At 35.4% G+C, this 16,637-nt stretch overlaps 1 protein-coding gene across 1 annotated transcript in view; it reads left to right on the forward strand.

Annotated features, from left to right (window-relative positions):
- LOC145284085 (uncharacterized) overlaps nt 1-16,637 on the forward strand; it is a 473,693-nt gene that overhangs the window by 259,625 nt on the left and 197,431 nt on the right. Inside the window, exons 71-76 of the mRNA XM_080133151.1 lie at nt 2,328-2,514; nt 4,520-4,698; nt 6,213-6,416; nt 9,773-9,887; nt 11,967-12,611; nt 14,158-14,381. Of these exons, the coding sequence (XP_079989277.1) occupies nt 2,328-2,514; nt 4,520-4,698; nt 6,213-6,416; nt 9,773-9,887; nt 11,967-12,611; nt 14,158-14,381 (1,554 nt within the window). The remainder of the gene's footprint in view (nt 1-2,327; nt 2,515-4,519; nt 4,699-6,212; nt 6,417-9,772; nt 9,888-11,966; nt 12,612-14,157; nt 14,382-16,637) is intronic.

Consider the following 16,637-nt stretch of genomic DNA (forward strand, 5'->3'; position numbering starts at 1 on the left):
CATATTTGTTACAAAATCATTAAAGTCCACAACTTGTATTATTACTTTCATTACTGAACATCATCTGCAAATAAGTTCTTAATACATCGAAAAGAACACACTCGACATAACACCTGTGGAACTCTGTTCCACTGGCTTTCCAGCTGACTACAGCATAATTGTCTTCAAATTCAATATAAACAATTTCTTGTTGAGCCGTCCCTTTAAAAATCCAAGACATTATTCAACGACCTTTTTTCAAAATTACTGGCCAGTGTAAGAAAAGAAAGCAAAAACAAAAAGCGATTGAAATATTCATGTATGGAATATTGTTGTCACATTTGGGCTGGTACATCTGCTACTAGTTTGTTGCTACTGGACAGGGTTCAGAATAGAGTCGCCAACCTTGTTGGTCCTGAATTGTCATCTAAGCTTTAACCTCTGTCCCATCAACGTAATGTTGCATCCCTCTGCCTGTTCTACAAGTATTTTAATGATGGATGCCCTTACGATGTGCCTATACAAAAGATGGCTTTCCATGTGGTAGGGACATCTCCAGAGAAGATTCTAACTTACCCTATATGTTTTTTTTTTTTTGTTTTTTTTTATTATATTTTCACCCCAAACAAGGCACATTGCCACTTTGGTGTAGGGGGCTACTATCAGGGGAAACATCTACTGGGGTACTATGTAGGGATTAGGGCAGCGAGATGTTGGTTCACGTTGCACTTGAACTTATGCATGTCAGTACAGTTGGGGAAGCAGTGACCTGGAATGGAATTCTAAAGTCTAGCAGTTCTGGGGAAGAAACTACTGGAGTAGAAAGATCTTTTACATCTAGGGATCTCTACAGTGTGGGGGTGGGATTTTGCAGCTTGTCGGGTCTGTCGAGGGTGTTCACGTCGTGGGGGCACAAGTGATTGCAGTTCATCAGAGCATTCACCATTATAATACTTGTAGAACAGGCAGAGGGATGCAACGTTTCGACGATGGGACAGAGGCTGAAGCTTAGATGCCAGTTTAGGGCCTATCAGATTTGCGACTCTCTTTTGAACCCTGTCAAGGAGAGAGAGACTAGTAGCCGATGCACCAGCCCAAATATGACAGCAATACTCCATACATGGGCGAATAGTGGCCTTACAGGATACTTTCGGGTGTTAGAAGTTTTCTAGCACGGTAGAGAGAGCCCACCTTCCTCGCAGCGGCCCTGGCATTGCCCTCGATGTAATTGTTCCAACTCATGTTTCCTGTGAACGTTAGGCCAAGGAGCTTGAGAGACGTACTCTCAGATAAAGAGTCGTTGGCCATTGCTATAGGTGGTAGAGAAGGTTTCTTGTAATTATTGAAGGAAACCAGTTTTGTCTTGGTGGCATTGAACGTGACCATCCATTTTTGTCCCCATTCCACTACTGATTGGAGGTCATCCTCTAGTGTTTCTGCCATTACTTTAGATATATGTTCATTTGTTTTCCTGTCGTGCCTGCTATAGAGTGTGGTGTCATCAGCATATATACCCATCTCAGAGGCAATTTTGTCGGGAGGTCATTTATGAATATCAGGAACAGCAGAGGTCCAAGGATAGATCCCTGGGGCACTCCCGCATTTATATCATATTGTTTAGATGTACGACCGTCGAGGACAACCTGGATTTTTCTCTTATCTAAGAAGGATTTAATTATGTTAAGTATTCTACCAGTGATACCGTATGATCTAATCTTCCTGAGGAGACCCTCATGCCATACCCTGTCAAAAGCCTTAGATATATCTAGAGCTACCGCTCTGCCCTCTGCCGCTTTGTCCAGTGAATGGTATATGCGTTCAGAGATTACAGTGAGGATGTCTGCCGTGGAACGGGCTTGTCTAAATCCATATTGTTGGTCGGTCAGAAGTTTAGCATCTGTAAGGTGCTGGACTAGAGCACGGTTAATTAAGGTCTCAAATATTTTGGCAAAAAGTGGGAGGAGGCTAATAGGGCGATAATTTAATGGGTCAGTTCTTTCGCCAGAATTCTTGAATACTGGTACCACAGAAGCAGTTTTCCAACAGCCCGGAAAGCAAGATTCATTAAGGCATTTGTTGTAGAGTTTTGAGAGAACTGGAGCTACTTCGGCTGAGCACTTTTTTTAATAGCACAGCTGGAATGAGGTCGGGTCCACATGCTTTTGAAATGTCAAGGTTTGTGCTTCCGGGTTGCACTTGCTCAAACTACTGCATTTATATTCGCTCTCTATCGCCCCCACAGCAGGTGGAGTATTTTGCATTGTTTTTGTTCTTTGTTGTTTTTTATGTTGATTTTAACATGCTTAGTTAATCTGATTATTAGACTTTTTTTTTCTTTTTTCCCAAAGTTTACTGATAACAAAGCCTGGGCCGCTGAAGCTCTTGAAAACTTGAAAGAACAATGCTTTTCCTCACTGGAATTTAACATCACGCTATGGGTACCTGCGAAAGACTCCGGTATAAGAGGACCACCCGCAGACATCATCGACGGTATTTGTCCAAATGAATGCAATCAAAATGGAGTTTGTGTCAAAGGTCAGCAAAATAATTTTCTTGATTTTTATCCATTTTTTTTCCTGTGCTTTTGATTGTTCACACCATTACATCATTGGAAGGTGCCCATATTTTAAAACTGCGTTTTATAATTTTTTGACGATTGATAATTTGCATTGTTCTCATCTTGGATGTTATTCACACAACGTTTCAACCGATGCAACCTTAACCTTGCATCTTGTCGAACTCAGGAATCTGTCTAGAATTTAAACCATTTATTTAATCAGCAGGAGTTTGCTCTCATTCCTCAGACATGATCAGATAGTAGCCTGAGTAAATAAGGTTCAATCTTCAATGCGAGCAATATTAAAAATACAACTATGAATTATATAAGAATTATACCTGGTCATAGCTGACAAAACGAAAGCAAGATATCTCAATAGATTAAATAAAGTGTTCCATTCAAAATTCCATACAGATCCCAGAGTTTAACAGAAAGATTCTCAATTTTGACACGATACACCTGCAGAAGATCAGAGATTTCAGTGGTTGAAACATTGTGAGAAGAACATTGCAAATGGGAACAATAGTTCAGATAATCCAAGACGATGGGTGTTAAGACCCTGATATAATCTAAGTTAATAAGAGCCTATCTATTGGTCCTTCGTATGACATGAAACTGAATTTGTCAGTGAAACTTCAATTTGAGAGTTTGGGTGAGCGTTGAATCATCTTTCAGCTGTCATTACTCTCAAGTATTACTATGGAGTGCAGTGTAGTACCTGTTAGGATTAGACTATGGATTAATTAGAAAATTTCTTGGACATTTCATGAAATCACATTTTGTGGTGAGATACCTAATTTGGAATCTTTGTGGAGCACTATATCATGTCTTAGTTGCCATTAGACCCAGGTCTGATGTGAATTATCAGAAGTTAACTATGAATTAAATATAGTCTGTCGTGAGCATGACATGAAACTTCATCCTGTGATGAGACCCCAATTTGAAGGTCATTGGAATCATCATATTAACTCTTAGGGGATTGGAAATAATAACAACTATGAACTGGAGTGGTAATACCTGTCAGGACCCAACTCTAATTTAGATAGAATGTTTTGAATAAAATTACATCCTCTGGTCAGGCCCGTAATTTTGGACTCTTTGCAGAGCATCATACCAATTCTTAGTTGCTATTAATCGCACTTGTGATAGTCCCAACAGTTTGATAGAATGTGCATCACACAAAACTACATCAAACTGTTACATCCTTTTTAGATATATGGTATCAGTTAATATAACGGCTCAAATTTTGTAAAAATAGCTATAACATCTAAACAATAGGTAGCTGTCAGAATGTTAAATATGTCTAATTTAACATTTGTAGTAAGAGAAGCGGAAGTAAGTGACGTAAGACTTACGTTAGAATTCTGTTTTTTTCCGATATCCTTTTTCTCTCAAGCTTTTTTCTTAGACTTCCTCTGTCAACTAAATCTGTGACCTCGACTATTCTACATCTACTAATCCAAGAACTCTTATCTATTTTCCAATGTGGACATACCATTGAAGTCTCCTGTTTTGCATCCATCTCCCTATACTGTATACATTTAATCTTTCTCCAGGGTTATCAAATCTAAACTTGTTTTTAAGATTTACATTACACATTCTTATTCTTATGCCATTCCATTCCATGCAACACATACCCTCAACTCTCAATGGTCAGATTCCATTATCATACATCATCACACATGGATATAGACTCTTTCTTTGGTCAACAGTGGTAATACTCGTTAGTAATCGCAGTAGTTTTCTGAACATATCGCATTTCTTGCAATCTTACTAGTACCTGCTCCACCCTGTACTCTAATGGTATCACCAAGGTAACAAAACTTGTGAACAACCTCACCATCCAAAAATACATTTTCTCGCACCTGAGTCTCTATTGTCTTATATTCATTGCATACAAACTAGTTATCCTCTCTCAATCCAATACCAGTAATTCCAATATTATTTTTTTCTTTATATCACTGAATACTTTTATACTTGCAGGTGAATGTGTGTGCAATGATAAATTCATTGGAAATGATTGTTCGATAGAAAAAACTATTCCGCCGGTGATAAAATCTTACATGATTAAATGCAAGAACTATACTTACTGTCTTGTATATTTCTTGGGTTTCAACTTTGCTAAGACGTCAAGTTTCAAATGCAAAATTCATCATCTGACCGTAAGTTTTTCAAAATTTTCATTATTTTTTTATTACATTTTTTTTTATTTCATCTATTTTTTATTCGTATAATGTATAAATGCTAGACCTGCCATAGAAATGTAATGAAATTACCCATGTAGAGCAGTGTAAATGACCATAGTACTACAAATAATAGGATAAAATAATACTTATAATAGTCATAAGAATAAGTACTAAAAATGATAATAACTAGCGGGACCCATGGAAATTCCACAGGATGAGAAAAATATTTAATCGATAAATATTTTTCTGGACATTTTGTTCACTTCTTTATTTGGTGAAGAACCTCTGCACATCGAAATTACTACAAGTTCCTTTGTTACACCATTACAACAACGATCTAATATTATTATAATGATATTCGAAAACGAGGCTATATCAAGGGAAGGTTACTCCCATATTCTTGTCCAGGGTTGCCAGATTGGCCTTTGTAAAGCGAAATTTTGCGAATTTGTTTTTGTTTTTGTTTTTTTTAATAGTTTGGATTTCAAAAAGTTGTATTTGTCTTTTTAAAAGAATAACATATTGACTAAATAATAGTGTTGGGACGATTGATCGGAATCGGAAAAATCAGAAGTTTTTTGGGGAATAAAAAACGGTATCGAAATCAGGAAAATTTTAGCCTGCTTTCTGATTCTAAAAACGATTCTTTCATTTACTTCTTTTTTTTAAGGAATTTCATATTGCTGACCCAAGTGAAAAATATAAAAGAAAATATTTTAATAAGTTTTTTGAAAGAATACAATACATAAAAAGGAAAATATTTTTTTTTCAAATTAAAAAGAAAAATTCATCTGCCTTTAAAAGTAGATCAGGATTTTCTGCTATCCTTCCAACAAAAAATGAAATTCTATTTGTTTAGGCGATCTCGGAATCGGTAATTGCATCAGAATCGAGAATAGAGAAAAGAATCTGTAATTGTATCAGAATCGCTGAGAAAAGTTTCATACAAGAGTTGCAAGGGTCAATCGGTATTTAATCAAAAAAGTGAAGATATGGCGGGCATTAAGTGTACTTTTGATTGTCAAGAAAGGTAAGCTAAGTGATTGACTATAGTCGAGGGCGACCTGAAGACTCCTTTTTAGCTGCTACACCGAGTTGTAAGGGAAGAACGCTACTACATTCTCAGGATTATTCCACTTGCCCTTGATCTACTCCTTATACTTCTGAGTGTTTTAGCAAAGGTGTATCAAGTATCATTTTCTAAGTCTATTTATCTGACTAGACCAAGGATTGAACCTCATTCTCCCAGACCATTAGCAAGCACTCTTACCTATTATGCCAAGTGGGTCGCTCAAGAAGACAAATTTAAAACTAAAAGGAAGTGTGAAATAAAATGTTATAAACGTTAAAACGAGGTAAGTTAAGTAGAGAATTTCATTCTAATGTGTTTGATAGAAATTATATTTTTTTTTATTTATGAGTTATCGAATTTTAACTATTCTGGACATTTACCATATTTTCTAATTCGGATTCCTTTTTTATGCCTTCAGCGTGATCTCAAAGGTACAAACAAAATCGAGGTGAATCCTGCCATATTTGAGAGTTCTGATGCAGCCATCTGTGTCATTCCAGGAATCGGTTTATACGAAATCAGCTTTAGTAACATTCAGAACATATTTAGTGTCTCGCTGGCTGTTATCATTTACAACTCCAAATGCGACGCTTGCGATTTCAAAGATGGATGTAAAAGACGAGTAAGTTTAAAGAATTTTATGTCACTTCTTTCAAAAATATCTATAAGTACAGATGTGTATGAGTTTAAGTGCCCATTGGTAGACTGTGTCTCTTACAGTGAAAAAAAAATATATATGCTTGACTACCACGACCTTTTCGAGGAAGTTAACCATGCATCTTTCTGACAACAGCTTACTAACCAAACATTTTTGTGCCCACTTTCAATTTCACAAACTTTTTCACAAACATCTATTCTCGAACATAGCCATAGCAAGCATAAACGGTACTACTGAATTTTAATTTTCCATGAGTCTCGATTGGCAACGACTGACGGACGATGCAAATCGCTAGATTATACTGGGCAAAAATATTTTTTTGTTTGTTTTTATTTTGTTTTGCATTTTATGAACCAAATTTTGTTCCAAAGAAAAGTGTTGTTGTTTTTGTAAGCAGCCGACGACGACAGCAAATTTTTGTTTAATGTATTTTATGCAAAAATTTCTTTGGAATGCGAGAACCGTTTCCAGCGACTTCATAATAGCTTCCAGCCTAGAATGTTTCATTATCCTTGTCACAAGAATAAACACTTATTGTTTTTGCATTGGATCTTTTGAAGGGCAACAAAACTCTTCTCTTTTTTTTTCAATTTGGTGGCGTTTGCTCGCTCGTGTCTCTTTTTAATGACTCGGTTTCTATTTGGATAAGTTCACTCGGCATTTTCCTGGGTGGTTTGCGCCGTCTGCCTGGCGTTGCCGAGTAAGACTTATGGAAAAATAGGATTTAAAATGCAATAGCACCACATAAACTTTATATATTAGAAGGATTACTAATTAAAGCAAAGAAACAAAATGTTAATAAAATAAATTTCAATAATAACAATAACATTCTTAAATACCTTGAAAAGTGGCATTGAATTATTAATATATTTAATAACATGATTTACTGAGGAAAAGAACTTCTATAAATAGCCTAAAATTTGTTCTATTACTTACCCTTGGTGATGGATCCGAACAGATCTAAAAGTTAACCGTGACTATGGCATTTACATCAGCCAGTTTTTAACTGAAGCAAGAAAAACAAGCAAATTAGAAAGGATCAAAACCAAATAATGTAAACAGGAATTGTCCGTATTATTTAGTGAAATATGACTAAACTACATAGATCTGTATGAATATTTTTGCATTTAAAAATGTCGTAAAATTCAGTATGTTATTGCTATACAGCTTATAAGATGACTGACCAATTTTGATGATTTCGGTTTCAAATGAACAGCTACAGCAGGAATTGTATTACACTCTACTAAAGCCTGATTGCCACAGCTGATGAATTTCAAAACCGCAATCTAGGAGGGAGGATACTTTAGAAGAACGATATGCAATAAAATTCTGTTTTAAATTTGAAAAAAATGCCACAGAAACGAAGGGAATACTTGACTACTTGTGGATCACTTGCCTGAACCGAGCATCAGTTTTTGAGTGGCATAAGAGATTCAAGGAAGGCAGAGAGTCTGTGAGGGATGATGAGAAGTGTGTGAGGAGTAAGGAAGTCAGAACACCAGATTTGATTGTCCAAATAAAGAATTTCATGGATAAGAACCGTCATTTGTCTATAGAAACAATAAGTGCACATTTGATGTCAGTGTGGGAACTGTATACACCAATTATTCACGGGGAACTGAAGATGTGGGTGATTTGTGCAAAGTTTATCGCAAAGGTGCAGTCCACAACTCCATCTTCGCCACAGCCTATTTGATCAAGATGAGGATCAAGACAGTTCCTCGCCCTCCCTATAGTCTAGACCTTGCTCCCTGTGACTTTTGGTTATTCCCTAAGCTCAAGGAAAACTTTAGAGGCTGTTGTTATGAGACATTAAATCATTTCTCTCCGAAAGGCTCATAGGAGTAGTGGTCGATGGACAAAAATCGGAGGCCTGCAATATAAATGCTGGAGTCCCCCAGGGGTCAATCCTGGGCCCAACTCTCTTCCTGATCTACATCAATGACCTCCCTAAACACATACTTAAATCATTCATTGACATCTATGCTGATGACACAACCATCTACGGCAACACATCAAAAGCTGTAAATGACAAAGTTCTCTCTGATTCTCTCTCCTCTGATCTCGAGCGCGTGGTTCAGTGGGGGAAGATGTGGCTGGTTACCTTTAATGCATCCGAAACCAAACTCCTATCCTTACATCATCAACGCTCTGATCCCCAGCTGGCATCAATTGTGATGGATGGCTCTCGTCTGGGTGAGGCTCCGTGTTTTGACAAGCTTCTGGGTTTGACCTTTACTCCTGATCTGAAATGGAACACGTACATCAAGTCTGTTGCCAAGGTCGCTGGAAAGATGGTGGGATCCTTCTACCGCTCGAGAAGATATCTCACTACTGATGCAATTCTCTATCTATATAAAAGCCAAGTACGTCCAAGGATGGAATACTGTTGCCATATCTGGGCAGGAGCTGCTAAAAACAGCCTATCCTGCCTTGACAGAGTACAAAATAGACTTCGTGGCTTAGTGGGGGATGCCCTTTTCTCTACCCTGCAACCTCTCTCCCACAGAAGAGACGTTGCGAGCCTGTCCTTGTTTTATCGTTATTTCCATGGCAGATGCTCGTCTGAACTCCAATCTCTGGTCCCCCCTCGCCAATCTTTCACGAGAAACACCCGTCTAGCTGAATCCACTGTGAAAAATTTCTCCCACTCTATATCTGTGCCTAAATCAAAATGCGGATTCCATGAACAAAGCTTCTTTCTTAGAACTGCACGCCTGTGGAACTCTGTTCCGTCTGCCTGCTTCCCTCCGGACTACAACTTGGATGTCTTCAAGTCCAATGTTAACAAATTCCTAATGAACCGCCCCCTTAAGTAAACACTTCAGCAAATCTCCTCACTAACTTAATGTACTTGCAATAACCCTTATCCCTGAGTGACTTCCGGGCCTTGATAAGTGGTGATCACTATGTAAAAAAAAAAAAAAAAAAATTGAAAAAATGAAAGAGGTTGTGATGAGGGTCAGTGGCATGCTCACACAAGAGAACTTCCATGTGGCCTTCCAGAAGTTGTTGGAATAGTACAACAAGTGTATTGCAGCCGGAGGAGATTACTTTGAAGGAGACGAGTTGTATGCGTTTATTATCAATAAAAGTGTCCATACGAAAAAAGTCTGGAAACTAATTGAAGGCACCTTGTATACTTAAATCATGTGTAACACTTATATACTTGAGTAAATAAAATATTTATAATTTTGTTGTTTTATGACGTTTTCCATTCATAATTTGTGTTAATTCTTAAGTAAATCTTTAGTTTTATAATAAGAAATTCAGCTGATACAAGGAAAACGATTAGTTTTTTCCACTTTCCTTATTTTCAGGATGATGTCTGCAGAATTGGTAAAACCTGCTTTCCTAACGGTTATGTGAATCCCGACAACCCGGCCCAGTCTTGCAATTTGCTGATCTCAAAAACTGGATGGACTGAGCTGAGAAGTAAGTTTTGTGTGTGTGTGTGTGTGTGTGTGGATGTGTGTGTGTGTGTGCGTGTGTGTGTCATTCATCTAAGTAATAAGTAATAATACACTGAGACATTTTATGCTTGCTATCACCTTTCCTACACATTTAAAAAAATTAAATCATAAAATGAACAAAGGTGCTAAGCTAAGGGTTGAGCTTACTGGTAAGTAAAATTACCCACTGCTACTAGCATAATGCTCTTTGTGTAAAATTTCTAGCATTTGTTTATCATTGTGATTACGCTTACTCTAAGTGAGTTTTGCTTTTCTAAACGCACTGAAGAGCTGTTATACAGCGAAATAGTCTGTGGATGATATAATGTGAATATATATATATATATAGTAATTTATAAAATATATATGGCGATTAAGCTACACTGAATATTTGGCGTTTCATCCACTCTAGGATTCCTCAGGCTTATGCGCACAAGCCTGAGGAATCCTAGAGTGGATGAAACGCCGAATATTCAGTGTAGCTTAATCGCCATATATATTTTATAAATTACTAACTAGCTCTACCTACGTATTGAGCACTTTTGAAGTAAATACTTAAAGTTTACGCATAAATCTATACTTTCGTATAAATTTATGTGAGTAAATGAAGTAGTTATATATATATATATATACATATACATATATATATATATATATATATATATATATATATATATATATATAGTGTGTGTGTGTGTGTTTTACATGTTTTGTTGTTGGAAAATATAGTCTATTGTGCCATCACATAACTCATCAGAGTCAAACAAATACTAAAAATTGCCACATGAAATAGATGAAATAAAAAGAAGGATACTTAATGTGGAGAAACGAGAAATTAAGCATAAGAATTAGTTAAAATGTCGTTGCCTATATATACATATCCCCCCCTCTCTCTCTCTCTCTCTCTCTCTCTCTCTCTCTCTCTCAATGTATCGTTAATAAGTTTCCAGACGGTTTTTGTAAAGGCATTTAAAATTGTCATAGTGTTAGTTCCAGATAAGAGATTTACAATTATATGTTCTGACAGAATAAATTGTATTTATATTGAATATTTGAACATATTTTACTAGTTTCGTGTGTAATATTATTTATTTTGGGTTACTTTTTGTGGGGAGAATGGCTTACCGTACAAACGGCCTCGTATCTGTCTGTCCTATGAGTCGCGCGCGTCGAAAAAGAAAGAAAGAGTCCATCATGGCGCCCGTGACGTTTTGTAGTGAACGAAGTCTCGCGAGATCACATGCGCGTGCCTTATAAAAACAGGTTACTTGTCGGTGGGAAAGGATCAAGAAATCATTTGACGTTTGAGAAGCGGCAAAATCAGTTGGAAGAATGTGTGTGAGCAGTGATTTTTGCCTGTTGATTGACCACACTTTTAACATAGCTTCAAGTACTTTTAATTAGTTTCGAAATGTAATAATTTCGTGTTGTTAACTAATTTTATTTTTAAATCAAAGGGTGGGGATTGTGATTGCTTTAATGCTAGTAAATTAATCTTAATTTATGAGGGGCATATTGTGTCCACATGAAGACATAGTGGTAGTAACTTCATGAAGTGTTCTTCTGCGATTTTCTTTTTTTACTTCTGTTGCAGTTTCATTTTAACTGTTTTATTATTATTATTATTATTATTATTATTACCCACTTACTAGAAATTTTCATGCAGGCCATCATCAGCGATTAGTCACTGGCAATAACCTGTAATGTTCCCTCGAGTCTGAGTGATAACAAGTCTCCCTAAATTTCCAGTACTCTCCACCTCTTTCGATAACCAGTTCAAATGAATTCACATTATCGCAACTGTCGCTTACCTTTGATTTCTCGTTGGCAATGGCCGTTGGTATTCCGTGAGGTTTGGATGGCAAAATGCCTACCCAACGCCCCAGTTCTCTTCTCACTTTTTCACTGGAGGTCTGGTTAATGCTTTCTCCTCTTAATCCTTCACGACTCTTTATTGCGACACTATCTGATGTAGATTATGTAATTATATCATTTATTTTTTTAAATTTTAATTCAATTAATTTTAATGACGTTTTTTTTTGTTTCTTTTTTGTTTTTTCAGTTGATAATATTCAAGACATCAAAATAGAATTCATTAAGATTGAAAACGGACACATTATCACAAACCTTGGTCAAATTAAACTGGTTGGAAATCCTAAAGTCATTAATGGCTCTCGAGACAAACTTGCCATTGAACTAAACGGAAAGAACCAGCTTCTCAATTTTGGGCCCCATATTCAGTGCCTCGGCGATCCTGAAATGTGCACACTTGGGGTTGTCTTTTCTTTATCTGTTAAATTTTTGTCCCTGAAAGACAATTCCATCTTACTTTCAAGTTGCGGAATGGACTCATCCAAGTGGGGTTATGCTATCTTCTATAAGAGGAAATCTCTTCAATTTACTGTGACTACGAGGAATCAAATATGGACCGTTTCCACCTCTGGAATCAAAATTAATGAAATCTATGATTTCATATTCTCTTGGAGTTTGCAGCGTGGTGCCAAAATGTTTGTTAATGGCAAAAGTGCAACAGGCAAAGAACTGTCTTTTAAGCGGAAGAACGTCGTGTTATACAGCCGACAATGCGACCTCTTGATTGGAGGACCTCAACGAAATACGAACTATGTCTACTCTCATATTGTTATCGAACGCTTACGTTTTATTTTGGCGTCTTACGATATCCTCAAACGTCTGTCATTTGTGTTTGGTAAGTATATTTCTTTTGCTTAATCTTTTTAATCAGTTTGCAAACGTTTGGGCGATGTTTCTCCTTCATATATGTTCTTGTAGAAGCAATTACGAGGAAACAAAGAAACAGAACAGAAATAATAATCAGAGTTCATGTTAGTTAGATTGCATCTGTAAAAATGTGTATATAGTTCTAATGAAATTTAAAAAGAATATGTACAGACGCATGTGCATGGAAGTTGAGGGGAAATGTCTTACATAGTGATATTCATTTTTTGTTGTTGTTGTTGCAGTTTCACGTCAAACAAGGCACAGTATCACTTTGATGTAGAGGGCTACAATCTGGGACATAATTTGCAAGGGTACTATGTAGGGAGTTAAGCAGCAAGATGTTTGTTTACATTACACTTGAACTTCTGCATGTCGGTAAAGTCAGGGAAGCAGAAACCCGGAAGGGAATTCCAAAGTCTAGCAGTTCTATTAGAGTAGAAAACTTTCTGGTATCTGACGATTTCTACTGTGTAGAGGTGGGATTTTGCTGCTTGTAAGATTTATTGGGGATATTTACATCGAGGGGGTACAAGAGTTTGTAGTTCGTCAGAGCACCTACCATTAAACTACTTGTAAATCAGGCAAAGAGATGCAACATTTCGTTGATAGGACAGAGTTTGAAGCCTACCTGACTTATGATTCTTATGCGTGCACAACGTGTACATGTTCTCATGTGAGGCGAAGCAAGAAAAAAGGTAAAATAGAGATTTTTGTGCATGTGTTATGCATATGCGAGAGGAAGAAGAGGAAAAGTTCAGATAATGTCTGAAAAGGATATATATAGATGTGAGAGTGTGGAAGTTGAGAGGAAATGTCTGACATACGGTAAATTCTTATGCGTATATTATGTAAGGCGGAGCAGGAAAAAAGGTGAGAAAGATGAATGCATGTGTTACACACGTGTTATCATACGAAGTGAAGCCAAAAAAACGGCCAAAAACATAGTTCATAAAAGAGCTTAAAAAAGCCAATCTGCCAAACCTTAGAAATGCCAAATTTTAAAAGCAATATAGCGGCCTCGATTAATAAATATAAATGATTAAAAAATAATAAAAATGAATTTTTTTCTGGTTTTATTTCAGCCTTTGGGTCTAACAATGTGTTTTATGTAAAAATAAATAGTTTTTATATATTTTGTCTGGCAAATAATTTACGCCGCTAAACCATACATTTACCAAAATAAAAAATAAATGCATGCATTAATGTTTATAAACGCTATTTTTTTAGGTTCACAAAATCGTGAGTTTTTTTAGGACAGTGATATTACTGCCGAAACATCTGGTGGAGAGAGTATCAGATACTTCTTTTTGGGGGGCGATTACATTTACAGGTTTTTATCCGTTCTTTTATTTTTTTAAATTGTTGTGGGGGTATCCACGTTACCCATGATGAAAATGATTAGTATAGCAGGCGTGTTTCAAACTGAACTTCATGTCAACCCAGGCAACGCCAGGTACCCATGCTAGTATATATATATAATCATGCCAATAACCCTTATAATCTTTTATCACCAGGTTTACCAGCCCTTCCTTCGGATCCACGGTTGCACATCATTATAGATGTAAATACGCAGGAAGTAAATTTTGTGTGTCAATTCGCAGAGATTGAAGGTTATAATGCCAATTATAAAGTTAAATGGATCCATGAAGGGAAAACCATCAAAGAAGACGACTTTACTGATGAACAAAACAGCACATTGACTGAAAAGGAACTTGGCAATGTCAAGTATGGTACTAAAGTAAGTTTTTTTTTCTTTTTGAAGCTCTATCAACTAGATACTGAGCACTGTAGACGTAAATTTACTAAAACCTCATATTATTACATTCTTTTTAATTTCCATTGCTTTGGTTAGTTTAATAAATTGTGTTGCAACATGGCAACTCTAATTATTGTCAAATATGATTGCTTATATAAAACATGATTGCTTATATAAAACATGATTGCTTATATAAAACATGATTGCTTATATCTCTGTTTATAAAGTAAAGCATATTCATGTTTTAGATGCACGACATTTATTCTTAAACTCAAAATAATCGTCTAATCAGTTTAATATTTCATAAAAATCTGAATTTTCATAAAGGTCTTTCATCCACTTTTTACCCATTTGTACAAAACTAAATTCAACTAAATATAGCCCACGTTATTAATCGTAACGCCTAGCAACTATGTTCCAAAATTCATAATGATCGATAAATTTGTTTAAAAGCGAATCCTGTACATGCAAATTTTATTTTATACATGCAAATTGAATTTTATGCATACAAATTTTATTTTATACATGCAAATTTTATTTTATACATGCAAATTTTATTTTATACATGCAAATTGAATTTTAGAACAGAGTTGCATAATTAATCAAAATTAGTTTAATTAGTTTAGTTTAGTAAACTTAGTTTAGTTATGCAAACAGCAAAATTAGTAAAAATTAGTTTAGTTTAGTTATGCAAACTGGATAAAAACGGGTCGAAGTCCTTTGTGAACATTTAGATGTCCCGATTTTTACGAAACTTTGCAATATGTATTGAACATCAATTAATACATCTTTTAACACATGCGTACATCAACTTTTATATAAAATTTCTGTGAGTAAACGAAAATATTTTTATAACTAAATGTCCCTTCCACTTCACTTAACGAATAACCAATCTTCATCTCAGAAATTTAGAAACGTTTTTTTTTTTTATTTTGTGGTTTTGACATTTTCCATAAAAATTTATAGCTGTTTTTTTTTAAATAGCTAATTAAATTATATGTAAAGTGTAATTAAAAGTATCAATAGTTTGTTAAACTTATTGTTTAATGTTTACAAAAAATTGGTTCAGCTTTTTATATTCTTGTATATTAACACCGTCCGGTAAATAATTTTCCCTTGAAAAATATTGATTCTATTTTTTAGGCGATTACGTTTAAACACCTTAAAAAAACATGGTGGAAAAAACGCAAAACAACACCGAAGAAAATAATGATTTTAGAATTAAGAGTAGGGATAAGTTTTGGGCATAAATTTTATGCAAAATGATTTCACATTTCTGGGTTATTCTATATTTTTAGGGCAGCTAACTAATTTTTTGGCTATAGGACATGAATTCTGTGCATTTTATCTTTTTGGTGGGGAGGTTTTATTTATTTATTTTTTAATGTATATAGTTTTACGAATATTCCAGTAAAACTTAGAGTTAGTAGTAATTTTTGTTTTTAGTTAACTGTTATAATAACTGATAATGGCCCTGAAATGGGTTTCAGTTTACACAAATTTATAAAGGAAATTGATCCCTCCTTTAAAGTTCTATTTTACACATAATCCCCTCCAAAAAAGTGGAATTTCATTTCTTGAGAGGAGCTGACTGAGTTCAAAAATAGCCTACAGACAATGGACTCTGATTTATGAAAGTATGATAGGTTATGAAAAGGAAGGGTTGTAAAGAGATAGCTTCGAATTTGGGGGTATCAAAACCAAAGCAAAATATGATGAAAGTAAAAATAAAATAGATAAACGCCATAATTTATTATACCATACCTGTTCACACTAAAACACTTATCACAATATTCTGTGGGTCTATATTAAAAAACCTTGTTAAAATTTGTGAGATATTTCGATTCTATAGAGGTTAGGCGCGAATGAACACCCCATAATTTTATTATACCATATTTCTTCAAACTGAAACATAATTATCAAAGTATACTTATGCAGATAGATATGAAAAGTCTTTAAAGTTTGTGCCTATTTCCATTCTGTGGAGGCCAGGCGCGAACGCAGACCCCACAATTTTATTATACCATCCCTTTTTAAGTTAAAACATACTTATCAAATATTATTGTGTACATCTATATCAAAAACACTTCTAAACGTGTTTTTTTATAATTTTTTATTTCCATACTTTGTGGACTAGGCACGTACGCAGATCCCACAATTTTAATGAATCATCATTATGCCAGATCAAACATACCCATTCCTGTGTCTCGATACATCTTCTATCATTATATGTGATCC

This window comes from Euprymna scolopes, chromosome 8, assembly GCF_053919585.1.
Source record: "Euprymna scolopes isolate OS-2025 chromosome 8, ASM5391958v1, whole genome shotgun sequence".
NCBI lineage: Eukaryota > Metazoa > Mollusca > Cephalopoda > Sepiida > Sepiolidae > Euprymna > Euprymna scolopes.